We start from the raw sequence: 16070 nt of genomic DNA, 5'->3' as shown, positions 1-16070 counted from the left end.
GAACTGAACTGAACTGGACTGGACTTGATGAACTGAACTGGACTGGACTGGACTTGATGAACTGAACTGAACTGGACTGGACTGGACTGGATGAACTGAACTGGACTGGACTTGATGAACTGAACTGAACTGGACTGGACTGGACTTGATGAACTGAACTGAACTGGACTTGATGAACTGAACTGGACTGGACTTGATGAACTGAACTGAACTGGACTTGATGAACTGAACTGAACTGAACTGGACTTGATGAACTGAACTGAACTGGACTGGACTTGATGAACTGGACTGGACTGGACTGGACTGGATGAACTGAACTGGCCTGGACTGGACTGGACTTGATGAACTGGACTGAACTGGACTGGACCGGATGAACTGAACTGGTTGAGGTGTAGATCTCTGTCCTTCACGTCTCTGTGTCCTCGCTGATTGTGTGGTTAGTGGTAGAAGACGAGGGAACAGGCTCAGGGGACACGACAGGACGACCTGACAAAGACATCAGGGAGCACACAGACTATATACACAAGAGCTGATTGATTAATGGGACACAGATGGACACAGGTGAACACAGGTGGACACAGAAAAAGGGTGGAATTAACACAAAGGAAGCAAAACTTCAAAATAAAACAGGAAATGACAGAATGACAAACTGAAACATGACATACTTCATACACAGTTGCAGTAAAGAAGGTCAGAGAGCAGCGTCTTCTCTCTGCTAACGAGGTCACACCTTTGAATGCTGCTGTCTTCTTCGCTGTAATTAAAGCTCCCAGCAGGTGGCGCTCTGTCTAACCTGTTAACGAGGAGCTAACAGCGACCTGCTGCCCTGTAATTCAGAGCTCGTCAGGCTGCAGGCAGAAACACATTTTTATAGTCAGGCTTTAATAAACCAATCGTCCTGTTAGATCGACACGTTTAAGAAAATAGGATAAATAAAATAAAACAAAGTCAGTTTGTAGAAAAAGCAACAAGAAAGGCTTAAAAAATACTGAAGGAAGAGACAATAAAGACAGACTGCTTATAACATCGCGCGAGTGTGTGTGTGTGTGTGTGTGTGTGTGTGTGTGTGTGTGTGTGTGTGAGTGTGTGGGTGTGTGTGAGTGTGTGTGTGTGTGTGAGTGTGTGTGTGTGTGTGTGAGTGTGTGCGGTTGACAACCACATGCACAGTGTAAAGACGGGAAGCTGCATCCATTTAATCACCAGTTTAACTGATGGAAGCTGAGAGGAATGTAGGACAGTGACACACACACACAGACACACAGACACACACACACACACACACACACATACACACACACACACAGACACACACACACACACACACACACACACACACACAGACACACACACACACACACAGACACACACACACACACACACACACACAGACACACACACACACACACACACACACAGACACACACTTGAAGGTCGCCTGTCTCTCAGAGCAGAGTCTTTGTCCTGATGTTTCAGCCGCTGCAGCTGAAGTCACATCGGTTCGTTCACATGATGAACAGTCCGTTCAGGTTCAGTGTTTCCTGTCAGGGTGTCACACAGGTGGGCTGGATCCTGCAGGTGACCTGGAAACAGATAAATTAATCTGAGTACAACGAGGCGAGGGAGGCCTGGAGGAGGAGACAAACAAGAGAACGAGGGAAAATAAAAAGATTACACAGAGCGAGAGTCCGAGTCAGGAGGAGGTCGGGTCGGACTCTCGTGTCGCTGCTGTTATGTGTGTTTTAAGTTTTTATATAAGTGAAGTAAAAATACAAAAGTCATAATATGTGAAATGTTTGTTAGCAAGCTTTATTTTGAAAGTTTAATTTTACAAGTAATCATAAAGTCGAATATGTTAAATTAAACAACAGAGTCAATGAACATGAACACTGGAAATATAACAGGAGCGATAAACTCATTATAGTCCTTTATTTCATTATTTACAGATAAAAGAGTCAGAAACAAGAGCTGAGGTGGAAAAACTACTGTTCAAAGAGCAAAATGACAACAAAAACCTTGATTTCTAAGTTTATGACTTTAAAAACTAATAAAAGGAAAATATTTTTGGATTTGAAATCTCATTGGCTACATGATGTGTCAATCATCCAGAGTCTGGGCTGTAATTGGCTCAGGAGAGAGGGGCGGGAACCAGGAGTGGGTCTCCTGTCTATGAAATCACTCGTTGGCTGTTGCAGGACAGAGGGCGGGCCTGGAAGCTCCTCACTGGTCAAATGAGGTGTCAATCAACAGGTCAGAGGTCGGCAGCCATCTTAGGTAACTGTGCTGCAGTTTATGGTGTTTTTCTTTCAAATTATGGAGATAATTTGAGATATTACAGATAAAAGCATAAAAAACATCCACAGTTGCAGTTTGTTGCCATGTTGTCTCCACTGGATGATGAACACTGTTTTGGACTGAAGATGATACAGAACCGGATCCAGTGGACGTTTAAGAAGAAGACTTTGATTCACGTCTGAAACATTCAGTCGCTTCATCGCTGCGGGGCCAAACATTCAGACACGTCCGTTTGTTGGTTGAACCTGATGAGGTTTTATGTTGAAGTGGTTCAGATGATCCAGATCACAAGAATCTAAACTTTCAGTTAACTTAAAGCAGATCCGGCGCTGTTCACCTCTGAACACGTGGAAGGATCACACACAACACTTCAGACGCCATGTTGGTTTCCATTCTTATATTACTTTGGTAAAAGTGAAAGTCCTTCTGTGTTTGGACCAATCACAGAGCAGAACTATAGCAGGTGGAGGAGAGGTGGACTCTGATGGACGGCGTTCAGCTGACGTCCATCTTGTAACGTAAAGATGGCGATCACATCATCATCATGTTGCTGCTGTCTAGATTCAACTGGATGCACATTTACAAAGTGAGCAACATAATTACTCCCCCCCCACCACCACCACACACACACACACACACACACACACACACACACACACACACACAGACCTCCATCAGCATTAAAGACATTAAACTGCTGCTTCTTCACGTCTCACTGAGGTTTGATCTCAGGACTTCTGCTCGATTAGCAGCTGACGCAGGAAGCAGCAGGGAGTGTGTGTGCGTGTGTGTGTGCGTGTGTGTGCGTGTGTGCGTGTGACTCTATGTTTAGGTGAAAGGGAAACAGATAATCCTCATGATTATTAACTTCATCAGTTCAGATCAGGTGCTCAGACACCTGATCTGAACTGATGACACGTTGGTTCATTATCCAGTGACGACTGTTCACCTGATCAATACGTCTGCCTTTCCTCTTCACCTCCTCTGACTCTGATGAAGTCAGTCCTGTGGAAACTGTTTGTACTATTAGAGGCTGTAAATCACTTTGCTCCCCTTCAGTCTTCAGTTTGTTCTCAGCTGTCACACATGAAGTATTGACTGTAGCTGTAAAGCTAACACTGTTAGCTAACAGTGTTAGCTTTATTATTGTTAGCGTGCAGCCCATCTGAAGCGTTAGCTCGAGCTCGACGGCAGGTTGTCATGACTTTCAGACGACCACGTGTCTCCAGATGTGTTGATGTTGAGTGTGTATGAAAAACTGAACCGTTCATTAAAGTGCACTGCTGTTGCCACGGTAACCACAGGTGTGAGAGGGACTATTGTTCCAGAGGTGAACACACACGAACACACACAAAAACACACACATACAAACACACACATACAGACACACATACAAACACACACATACAGACACACACACACACACAAAGACACACACACACACACGAACACACACATACAGACACACACACATGAACACACACATACAGACACACACACACAGACACACACACACATACAGACACACACACGAACACACACAAAGACACACACACATGAACACACACATACAGACACACACACACATGAACACACACAAAGACACACACACACGAACACAGAAGCTCCGTCACCTTGAAGTGTGTGTTGCTGTTCTGACTCTTTGTGACAGAACTCTCCTGTAAACGCCAGAACATGTTCTGGACATGATCCATTCAGACCCTCAGAACATCCTCAGAACTGGGTTCTGATTTGAGAAGAGTCGGACCGTGTTCCCGTCTCGCTGCACTTTTGGCCCTCTGATGCCGCTTCGACCCAAATCTCTCTGTTTTGTAACGTTCATTAGTTAAAGAGCGGCGGGTTCAGCTGCGACACTGACCTGCTGTTCTGTATTAAACCGGGTCATTGTGCTGAGTTAATGCTTCATCCATTATGGACCAGTGTGTTTTATAACATGTCATTCAGGTGGAAGTGGGACGTGTCCTTCAGAGAGTCGTCCCCAGGTTTCCTTCAGCTCTGTGACGGACGAGTCTGTGTGACGAACAGCACCAGGCTGTCCGGGCCGCTGTCTGCTGGGTCGTTCTGTTAGAGGTGGGAAAACACTTTTATTGTGTCTTTCTATTTTTATTGATTTGATTTGATTTGATTTATTAGTTTATTTCATAGGGACAGTGCACCACTAATCAACAGAGTTAAAAGAAAAACTGTAAGTGGGCCAGAGTTAGCCAACAAGGCTAGTTTTCGTCCGTTGTCCCTGGCCAGATGTTAAAGGCAACCTAAAAGCCAAAAAAAGGGGCAACAATTAAGTACTTTCAAGACACAACTTACATAACAATCTAGTAGTAAAAGCTCATAATAATAACAAGTAAAACAGGTAAGAAGTCTGACATACAACATGACAAAAGCTCATGGCATGCAGACATAACATGCAGACAGAGAGAAGAAGAGCGAGAGGAAGCAAGAGAAGAAGGCACAGCTAGAAGCACATGCAAGTAGCACACAGAGCTAAAACATTAGCACAAACAAACAATATCAGACATTACAAGGCAGGACATGAAACGGCATTAGGCAAGAGAACCAAAGCTAACAAATAAGCAAACAAACAGAATAAAAAACAAAAACAAAAACAGGACATATGATTACAAGCATTGAGAAACAGCACAAATAGCCTAATGATTGATTAGTGATTTACATGATTAGTGATTTATATGATTAGCGATTACATGATTAGTGATTACATGATTGATTATTAATTAACCACTGCTTTAACTGTCTTTTAAAAGAATAGTGAGTGTTTGATTCTCTAATAGACCCTGGTGTTGAGTTCCAGTCCTGCACTGCTTTTACTTTTTTTATTTATGAATGAATTATTATTCATCAATATTTGAATGTATGTTTTCATTTATATTTACACCTCGACCAGACGGCTGTCTGGAGACAACCAGGCAGGAGGTTCAATACATTAATGTCACAATATTAATATTGTGACATTAATGGACATATTATTATTATTATTATTATTATTATTATTATTATTATATCCCAATATTATTATCCTGACAAGTTAGAATTAAAAATAGTTAAATGGAAAGACTAAAACATACATTTTAAAATTCAAATAAATATATTTTTAACTGTTAATAGATATATTTGAGTAAAAAATTAATTAAGAAATACATAAAAAATAAATAAATGCATAAAAAATTATCTTTTTACTTTTGATATATATGTGTGAAAACTAAATAGAAACATTTATAGAAATAAACAAGTATTCTTTTTTAGTTGTAATATATGTGAATAAAAAGTATCAAAACGAATAAATAAATAAAAAACGTTTAATATATGAAAATAATAAATTAAAACATATAATGAATAAATAGTAATATTTTTAAGAGTGAGACCTGTGTAAAGAATAAAACAATTGAATAGAATCAAAATAATAATTGATAATAATACATAATAGTAAACGTTAATAAAACATAATGATAAAATAGGAAAATATTTAAAATAGGCATAAAATAGAATAAAATCTAAGAATATTCTGTAAAATAAATATGTGAATAAAAAGAAAAGCAGAGACAATGACTGGCCATGTAAATAAATAAAAAGTAAACACATCATGAACATCGTTGTTGAAGATGATCGATGTTTAAATCAGAAGAACAGAATGACGGACGGCCTGTGGCAGCTGTCGCTCCGCCTCCGCCCGGCAGGGGGCAGTGCAGCATTAGAGCAGCAGGAACTGTCTGAAGCTGCGGTAACTTTGATCTTCCTCTTCTTCTTCTCTCCCTCTACGTGCAGCTGTGTGTGTCCGTCGCCGTGCAGTCAGCCCTCCTCGTTTGTTGAAGATGTCAGCTGATCTGCGGACGCAGCTGGAGACGCACCTGGACGCGCTGAACATCCGGACGACCTGCGTGGAGCACCCGCCGGTAAACAGCTGATCGCCCACTGAACCAGAACTCCGCCCGAACCTCTTCGTCACCGACATCGTTTTATTCGGACCGTTTTAAAGTAAAACAACATTCATGGCAGGTTCCGCAGCTGTGAGAGGGACCGGGTCACCGTGTGGGGACCGGGTCACCGTGTGGGGACAGCCCGAACGAACCGGGACCGAACCCCGTTAGAAAAAACCCGTGTTTACGTTTCTTTACGTGCTGTCGAGCGCGTGAACGCCCTTAAACACGGTCACAGCCACGACGCAGACCTGCAGGCTTCACTTGTCTACTCGGAGCCGCGTGCTGGCTGCAGCCGCACGGAGCCGCGTGCCGGTGTGTTCTCGCTACATTACAGCCGGTGGACACGTGGACGCAGTAAATAGTTGTCATTCCAGGTAAAGGGGAGCTCTGCTGGCTGCCACTGGTCCGCCGGATTTACCCTCCGATGGGTGCAGCTGCAGCAGTGTGAGGACGTTCCTCCTGTCGTGTGTCTGCGCGTTTCATCCCGGGAATCTAAAAAACGAGCCGTTTTTGAACGGGATCTGGGACGTCAGCCTCTCCGGGCTGAGCGTCACAATATTCACAAACCCCCACAGCTTTTCTCCAGTTTGTAACAGTCACAGTTTTAATTTGAGTTCACGTTGATTGTGTTGATGTTCACAGCTGCTGCATGTCTGAGCACACAAAGCTGTTTCTGCAGAGGACAGACAACTCAGCGCAGCGTCAGAGGCACTGATGAAGATCTGCGAGATATATATATATATATATATATATATATATACACACACACACACACACACACACATGTGTCTACAGACTGTTTTATAACCAGTGTGGACGTCTCTGCTGCATGAAGCTGCTGTGACCTGCAGGGGACGACACAACACAACCTGTGTGTGTCAGTGTGTGTCTGTGTGTGTCTGTGTGTGTCAGTGTGTGTCAGTGTGTGTCTGTGTGTGTCTGTGTGTGTCAGTGTGTGTCTGTGTGTGTCTGTGTGTGTGCTGCAGCTCTCAGACTGAAGTTGTGTACAGATCTTGTTTATAACTGTTCATGTTTCTTTGTTAGAACAAAACAACATTTATCTAAACAAAGATAAATTATTAGATTTATGAAACACCTGATTCCTACCGTCGAGTCTTTGAATGAAAGATATTGTACAAAATCACTGCGACTAAAAACCCTCATGTTGATCCACGAGTGGTTAAAGTCAACATTCATCTTCAGTTTACTGTTAAACATCAACATGTTGCCTCAGAGTTAATCTGTTCTCTGAACTGTTTATATTTAAACCTATAAATGAACGAATGATATCGTGAAGCCAGTTTCTTTTGAAAAAATAATAATTACTATAAACCTTAAAAGCACATATAACAATATAAATGTAAACGTGAGAGTTTATTAGTGAACTGGTGTCAGTTTAGTGATAATTAAATTAAATTTGACTCTGGTTTTGTCTTTTGTGAGGACATGTTGTGTCTCATGATAATATATATATATATATATATATATATATATATATATATAATCATGTGTTTGTGTATTTTACTGTATTATATTGATAAAAAATGATGAAAACACGTCTGGCTGTGGTCTGAAGGCATGTGAACAATGATCCATCGTGGCTGTGATCAGATAACGTTTGAGTCCACGTCTGCTGTGAAGACGTTCACACTGTGTCCTCTCTGATCATTTGTTTTGTGAAATGATTGTTAGATTGAACCGAAGTTAAAGCTCAACAGAAGCACAGACAGTGATCAGTGTGTCATGATGTCATCGTCTCTCCTGCAGGTGTTCACGGTGGAGGAGATGATGCCTCACCTGCAGGACCTGAGTGGAGCCGTCACTAAGAACCTCTTCCTGAAGGACAAGAAGAAGAAAAGCCTGTGGCTGGTGGCGGCTCGCCACGACCGCCAGGTCAGCTCACATCAGCCGCCGCCAGCACGTTTCTCTGCTGCGTCCTCAGCACAGACTTACAACAAGAACGTTATAGATAGTAAACCCAAAGATGGAGCCGGTTCAGTCCAACTGACAAACACTTCTTCTCAAAGTAACTGTCAGAAAATAGCACATAGATAAACATATTCATCAACAGCCAGACACAACCAGAAAGAAACGGCGTAAATCAACAAAAACAGAGAAAAAAGCATCGACTATACTCAGAATCTATGTAAAATATAAGACAATAATATCACAGTGAAACTGAACTGAGAACTTAGTTGCCTTCTATTTTTAAATGCCAACACTGAACAGCGGCGGCTGCGTGTCAGCAGCTCACACCGCTCAGACACTGATCAGGTACAGTCCTGTGATCGGATCAGTAAGTTTCCTTCATGTCGTGTGGAGCAGTGATCGGATCAGTATGTCTCAGGTCCGTCTGACTCAGCTGTACGTGGACTCTTCAGAGCCGCTGTACCGACCCACAGACTGAGGAGGAAGATTTCTCTGTAGTTTACTTCCTGGTTACGTGGCCCACTGAGCATGTGCAGTAGAGTTTCTCCTGCTGGCTCCGCCCACGAGTTCTCGCTCAGCCCGTAAACTTTCCGTGGTGATGACATCACAGAGTCGTAGTGGAGCTTGTAGTCAGGTTTGGCGTCCTGTCAACAGTTTAATGGACGTCTCTCTTGTGGAGGTGGCGGCGCCGCGTCTTCAGGTCTTCAGGTCGCTTCATGTGAGGTTTGTGGTCTTGTCCCATAATCTCTGTTTCTCTTCAGGTGAACCTCAACGACCTCGCCAAGAAGCTCGGTGTCGGCAGCGGCAACCTGCGCTTCGCAGACGAGGCGGCCATGTTGGAGAAGCTCAAGGTGACACTGACTCCAGATCAGTGCTGACGTGTCCTCAGACACCTGTCGGATCAGACACACCTGGTGTTTGTGGATTTTACTGCTTTGTTATTTTTTATTTTCTGAATCTTTTTAGTGAGAAATCAGCACTTCTGACCCAGGTTCTGGGTCACGTGTCCACACAGTTCTGGTTTCTTCTGTCTGTTGTTTGTGTCCTCATCCTGTCCCCTGTCCGTCCACTCTCAGGTGGGTCAGGGCTGCGCGACGGCTCTCGCTCTGCTCTTTGATAAGGACCAGAGTGTGAAGCTGGTTCTGGACCGGGACCTGGTGGAGGGAGGCCACCAGATGGTCTATTTCCACCCCATGACCAACGCCGCCACCATGGGGCTCCGACCAGACGACCTGCTGAGCTTCCTCAAGGAGACGGGACACGAACCCATCCTGGAGAGCTTCGAGTAGGACGGGACGGGAACCTGGACCAGAAGCGGAGTTGAAACCCGGATCAGAGCGGCCTGCGGAGATCACACCAGGATATGAACTGGACTGGAAGACGACCTGCAGAGACGAACCCTAACCTGCTGCAACCAAGAACAACATGAACTCTACAAAGTGTCAACAGAAAGTCTCTGATCAGAACACGAAGACCCGAAACACTCTGACTAACATTTAATGCTAAAAAGTTCTGATTTAAAACGGGACAGGACCGTTTTCACTGGTCCGTCTCCGTTACAGCTCTGCCAAAAACTTTTTATAGATTTATTTTATAGAATTGTCAAAATGTTTATTGGACACTTTGTCTCTGTCTCATGAGCCGACTGTAAGTTTGACATGTTTTACATCAGTAAAGAGCAGCTGAAGACCTCCTCTGACTCCTGTCTCCTCTGTCTCCTCTGTCTGTCCTCTGTCTCCTCTGTCTGTCTCCTCTGACTCCTGTCTCCTCTGTCTGTCTCCTGACTCCTGTCTCCTCTGTCTGTCCTCTGTCTCTGTCTCTCCACTGTCTCTCCTCTGTCTCCTCTGACTCCTCTGTCTGTCCTCTGTCTCTGTCTCCTCTGTCTGTCCTCTGTCTCTGTCTCTCCACTGTCTCTCCTCTGTCTCCTCTGACTCCTCTGTCTGTCCTCTGTCTCTGTCTGTCCTCTGTCTCTGTCTCTCCTCTGTCCGTCCTCTGTCTCCTCTGTCTGTCCTCTGTCTCCTCTGTCTCCTCTGTCTGTCTCCTCTGTCTGTCCTCTGTCTCTGTCTCTCCTCTGTCTGTCTCCTCTGTCTCTCCTCTGTCTCCTTTGTCTCCTGTCTCTTCTCTGTCTCCTCCGTCTCTCCACTGTCTCTCCTCTGTCTCCTCTGACTCCTGTCTCCTCTGTCCTCTGTCTCCTCTGTCTGTCCTCTGTCTCCTCTGACTCCTGTCTCCTCTGTCTGTCCTCTGTCTCCTCTGTCTGTCTCCTCTGTCTCCTGTCTCTCCTCTGTCTCTCCTCTGTCTCTGTCTGTCTCCTCTGTCTCCTGTCTCTCCTCTGTCTCCTCTGTCTGTCTCCTTTGTCTCCTGTCTCTCCTCTGTCTCTGTCTGTCTCCTCTGTCTCCTGTCTCTCCTCTGTCTCCTCTGTCTGTCTCCTCTGTCTCCTGTCTCTCCTCTGTCTGTCTCCTCTGTCTCCTGTCTCCTCTGTCTCCTCTGTCTGTCTCCTGTCTCTCCTCTGTCTGTCTCCTGTCTCTCCACTGTCTCTCCTCTGTCTCCTCTGTCTCCTGTCTCTCCTCTGTCTGTCCTCTGTCTCCTCTGTCTGTCTCCACTGTCTCTCCTCTGTCTCCTCTGTCTCCTGTCTCTCCTCTGTCTGTCCTCTGTCTCCTCTGTCTGTCCTCTGTCTCTGTCTCTCCACTGTCTCTCCTCTGTCTCCTCTGACTCCTGTCTCCTCTGTCCGTCCTCTGTCTCCTCTGTCTGTCCTCTGTCTCCTCTGTCCGTCCTCTGTCTCCTCTGTCTGTCCTCTGTCTCCTCTGTCTGTCCTCTGTCTGTCCTCTGTCTCTGTCTCTCCTCTGTCTGTCTCCTCTGTCTGTCCTCTGTCTCCTTTGTCTCCTGTCTCTTCTCTGTCTCCTCCGTCTCTCCACTGTCTCTCCTCTGTCTCCTCTGACTCCTGTCTCCTCTGTCTCTGTCTGTCTCCTCTGTCTGTCCTCTGTCTCCTCTGACTCCTGTCTCCTCTGTCTGTCCTCTGTCTCCTCTGTCTGTCTCCTCTGTCTCCTGTCTCTCCTCTGTCTCTGTCTGTCCTCTGTCTCCTCTGTCTGTCCTCTGTCTCTGTCTGTCTCCTCTGTCTCTCTCTGTCTCCTCTGTCTGTCTCCTCTGTCTCCTGTCTCTCCTCTGTCTCTCTCTGTCTCCTCTGTCTGTCTCCTCTGTCTCCTGTCTCTCCTCTGTCTGTCTCCTGTCTCTGTCTGTCTCCTCTGTCTGTCCTCTGTCTCTCATTAGAAGGTGTCCGTGCTCGTCTTCATCACATCAGATGGGAGCTTCACAGCGTCACTGACGACGTGACTTCATGCTGTTTCAGCTTCATCATCAGAAGCAGCTCAGCTCACTTTGTGTGTTATTAACGTTAAAACAGCCTCTGTCCGCTGACACACTGCTCAACCAAACTCCATTCTAAAAGCAGCCGTTTTAAGGTCGGCCCAGTGAAAACTGTAGTTACAACTTTACAAAGACTCTTTAGATTCTCTTCCATCTACAGACACAGTCGGCTCACCTGTCGTTCACTCAGTGACATCACTACCTCACCGTGATGAGTTGTTTGACACAGACGGACGCCATCTTCATCCTCTCTGTGGACGACCTACATTTTTTGGGGACGTAAATAAAAACATAACTTTTCGGATTTTTTATTGTTGAACGTGAAAAATGCCATCACATATGTACAAAGTTCAAATTTACAAAGCATAAAGCAACAATTCATTAGTTTAAAAATGTAAACAGACACTTCTTAACATGTAAACTTCAATAATATATATACTATTAATAATAATACTTCAAACATAAAATATAGTAAAAACGGTAAACAAAATGATCATTAAAAAAAGAAATAGAAATAAAAAATAAAATAAAAATCAAGGCACTTCACTGGTGATGTCATTTTCTAATAGAGATCTTTCAGGGACTTAATATAAAGTGGGGTTTCATTATAGCAGCGCAGGGTGGATAGATACATTTAGCCGTATGAATAAAAACATGTAGCCTGACAGCTTGTGTGTGACAACATGAAACAAACAGAAGCTGTGTTGTTTCAACAGTCACTGCTGTCAGAACCAGAACCAGGACCAGATCTGACTGTGACACACAGCACCACAGCTGCTTCAGGTCCACTGGACCCAGCACTGTTTTCATCCAGGGAGGGGCGTGGCCGTTACCCTGGCAACAGGAAAGCGACGTGTGGCTGCTCTCATCTCTCCCAGCAGTGGGTTAGCTTAGCTTAGTTTAGCTTAGCAAAAAAACTGCTGAGTGTCAAAGTTTCAAATCACCAGTGCAGCAGATCCCTCGTGTGTTTGTGTGTCGCTCGGTCGCTCACAGCAGGAAGTAAATACCGGTGTGTATCTATCGCGAGTCTCGTTCATCTTGTCTGGCGGCTTCCGTAGTGCAAACGCTGTGAGGAGCCTCGTGCCTCCAGGCAGATACAGCACAGCGACTGTTCAGGCTGTAAAATGTACTAAATGACGTCGTTTCCAGTAAACTCTGGATGTCGCCACTTCAGGACACTTGGATTGCAGCGGACGAGCAGTTTGGAGGAATATTACAAAGTCTTTGTGTAGTTTTATGGACCTTTTCGTCTCGGGCACCATTGACGCTCGTTATATGGATTATTGCTGCAGGAGGGACCCGCGGGTCTCCAGCTGCACTCTGAGGAATAAGAAACTACACTGGACTTCTCATCAGCATGAGGGTGAGTCCATAATGAGTGAATTTTGTTCTAGAGTGAACTATTCCTTTAGTAGAGATCATAGTGATCATCATCAATATGATCACTATGATCATATTGATGATGATCACTATGATCTGTCTCTCTGTCGTCCACCTGCTGGAAACAAACTCACCTGTTGTTGTTGCCCTGCAGCAGTGCCGGACACTGTCCCTTTAAGGCATCCAGGAAGTGCATGGGAGCAAGGGGGGTGGTGGGAGGCGGGGCTTCCTGGTTCAGGGGTGGTGCTTTTTGAGGAAACAGGTGTGTGTGCTGACAAGGATGATGTCATTCTGTGGCTGAGTCACCTGGGAGACGGCTGCTGAGCGTAGTGTGGACAGAGGGAGAGCTACAGGAGGAGGAGGAGGAGCAGGAGGAGCAGGAGGAGGCAACAAGCTGCCATCATCACTCCTGTTTTTCTCCCTGAGGAGGCGGTGGTGTGACGCAGGAGGCCCAGCAGAGGAGCAGGAGGAGGAAGAGGAATAGGGGGAAGAGGAGGAGGAGGAGGAGGAGGAAGAGGAGGAGGAGGAGGAGGAGGAGGAGATCATTTGAATGCTGCTGTTTGTCAAGGTGAGAGAGAGAGAGAGAGAACGTTCAGAGTAACTCATTACTGTTTCTCTGTGGCTGAATCATCTCACCAAACTCCATTCAAAAAACTGCTAATTTTACCTCATCCTTAACTGTACAACTTAATGTAAGACCTAAACTCTTTAAAGGAACAGTCTGGTGTTTTTACATGCTTCAGCTCCATAATATCTGCCATCTGTCTTTACACTACATGGACATAAGTGTGTGGACAGCCCGGTCCACACATTTTCCAGTTCTGGTCTGAGCTACATATCTATAAGTCAGTTAACTTCAACACTTTTGATGACAGGTCCTTGTTTCAGGCTGTTTGGATCAGAACTTCCTGCCTTTCCCTGTTTTAAATGAGATACTTTGTGTTTGGTCTCTGTGGGAGATTGTGACGGACACTTTTCACAGTTTGTGGACATTTTTATGCTCGATCGGCAGATGAGTCAATAATGTGATGGTTGTTAGTTTCACTGTGACGCTGTCTGCACGAGACGATTATCAGTGAGGTGATACTCAACATGCTTCAGTCGAAGGATAAGATGAAAACTAAGACTGATGAAAAAATATTCCCATATTAAGTCACAATCATGAGATACTAGATTTAAATTATGGGATAGAAAGTCACATTTTTGAAGTCAAAAGCATTAAATAAAAGATACCGACATTATGAGATGAATCACATAATTAAACTACTCAGAATGAGTGAGTGTTATTGGGATATTTTAGTGTTACACTTGATTATTTATACTGTGAAGTATTTGTAAATACTTTTGGTCCCCAAAAATAATGAGACATGTTTCATTTGACTTTGATTTGAATAGTTTATGAGATCACAAGTCAAAATGATGAAATAAAAAGTTAAAATTTCATAAAATTCTCATAGAAGTTTTGTTATTTATCTGACAGACATGAATGTGTTTCCATATGTTCTGTCTCCAGCAGCTCCTGAGCAGAAGATCTGTCTTCACTGTGTTCACCAGCTGGGCTCAGTAATCGTTCAGTCTTTGTCTTCTGCTGGAGGTCAGAGGCTTGTTTTAAAGGAGTAGCTGCTGTATGTGTGTGGAGAGAGATGTTCAGGTGGATGAAGTGAGGATGATGGAAACATCTGCAGAGAGTTTGAGACACACAGCTGTGTACAGGAGGACGTTCAGAGTCAACTGTTGGTCTGAGGAGATGTGAGGGTTGTTGGCAGCTGCGGTGAAGACGGAGGACGAGGATCAGACGGTTAAGCCGACTGATTCACTGACTCACGCTGTAATTTCTCCAGCTGCTCTGTGGCTTCGTGGTCACTTTGGCTTCAGGTCGGCGTCGCTCTGACTCAGTGGATGAACTCTGCTGTTTGTGTGTTTGTGTGTCAGAAGACGTTCACACTGGAACAGTTTTAAATGAGTCTGTATGTCTGTGGTCATTCATGGCTCAGACGTCTCCTCCACCCTTGTTACTCCACCTGTCTAATAGCAGGAGGAAGCCGTTAGCTTAGCTGAAGTCTGTCTGATTCAAGTGTTGGATGTTGTTAGCGAAACAAGCTAGTCAGCAGTCGTCCTGCCTTCACCTGGTTTGGTTCACAAACCATCCTGAGGCTGAAAGTAGCTCCCATAATTAATGAGCCTGTCAGACCCACCTCTGAGAAAACCACGATATGAACCGTGAGGGTCCAGGTGAGCTGGACTGGATGGAACCAGGACTTTCCTGTGTTAGCCATCATGTGTTGGCTGTTGCAGGCCGCAGGGCGGGCATGGTTCCTATCTGCTCAAAAGAAGGTTCAGTAAATAGGTCAGAGGTCGGCGGCCATCTTAGGTAACTCTGTACTGCAGTTTGATGGCGTTATGCTTCAGATAGAGACGTTTAGTTGACTTCCTCCATCACAGGTCGTTACTGTTCTGTCACCGTTAAATCATGAAACACTTTGTTTTACTAAATGTTTGACTAAAATGGACTTACTGGACTTCTGGGACGATGATAAATCATGTTTGTAGAAGGTTAAATGAAACCATGTGAGAAGTTTACTGAAAACTGCTCACATACATCTGGACTCATACGCACCGCTTTATTTTGAAAGGGTCTCAAGACAAACGGTTTAGTTTGATTTAAATTCCTTCCACCGAAGTTATGAAATATTTTTAATGTAAAATCTTAATCTGAAAAGTAAATGGTAGCTACAGTTGTCAAACAGATGTAGTACAAGTACTCAAGTGAAGTACAAGTACTCAAGTGAAGTACAAATACTCAAGTGAAGTACAAATACCTCAGACTTGTTTTTGTGCAGCCAACATTAGACTGCACATGTAGCTCTGCATGTGTTCATGACGAGAGAACAGGTGACACACAGCTGCCTGTGTGTGTGTGTGTGTGTGTGTGTGTGTGTGTGTGTGTGTGTGTGTGTGTTGTACCATCATATGACTGGGAGAGTAAACAGTTCAGGTGTAACATGCAGGAACAGTGAGGGTGATGTCATGCAGGAAGTGGACATAGTGAAATGAAAGCAAACACACACACACACACACACACTCTCTCTCTCTCACACACACACACACACACACACACACACACACACACACACACACAGAGGTAACTGTACC

General features: G+C 44.6%; 1 protein-coding gene across 1 annotated transcript; it reads left to right on the top strand.

The window, feature by feature from the left end:
- The first annotated feature begins 6080 nt into the window (after positions 1–6080).
- prorsd1 (prolyl-tRNA synthetase domain containing 1) lies at positions 6081–9870 on the top strand. Its single transcript, XM_073482642.1, has 4 exons — positions 6081–6221; positions 8016–8141; positions 8939–9028; positions 9254–9870. Exons 1-4 carry the CDS (start codon positions 6141–6143, stop codon positions 9464–9466), a joined length of 510 nt encoding a protein of 169 aa, XP_073338743.1. The 5' UTR covers positions 6081–6140; the 3' UTR covers positions 9467–9870.
- Positions 9871–16070: the final 6200 nt, after the last annotated feature.

Source organism: Pagrus major, chromosome 15, assembly GCF_040436345.1.
Source record: "Pagrus major chromosome 15, Pma_NU_1.0".
NCBI classification, from domain to species: Eukaryota; Metazoa; Chordata; class Actinopteri; order Spariformes; family Sparidae; genus Pagrus; species Pagrus major.
The sequence above is the reverse complement of the archived record's forward strand: the minus strand, read 5'-3'. Positions and strand labels throughout refer to the sequence as shown.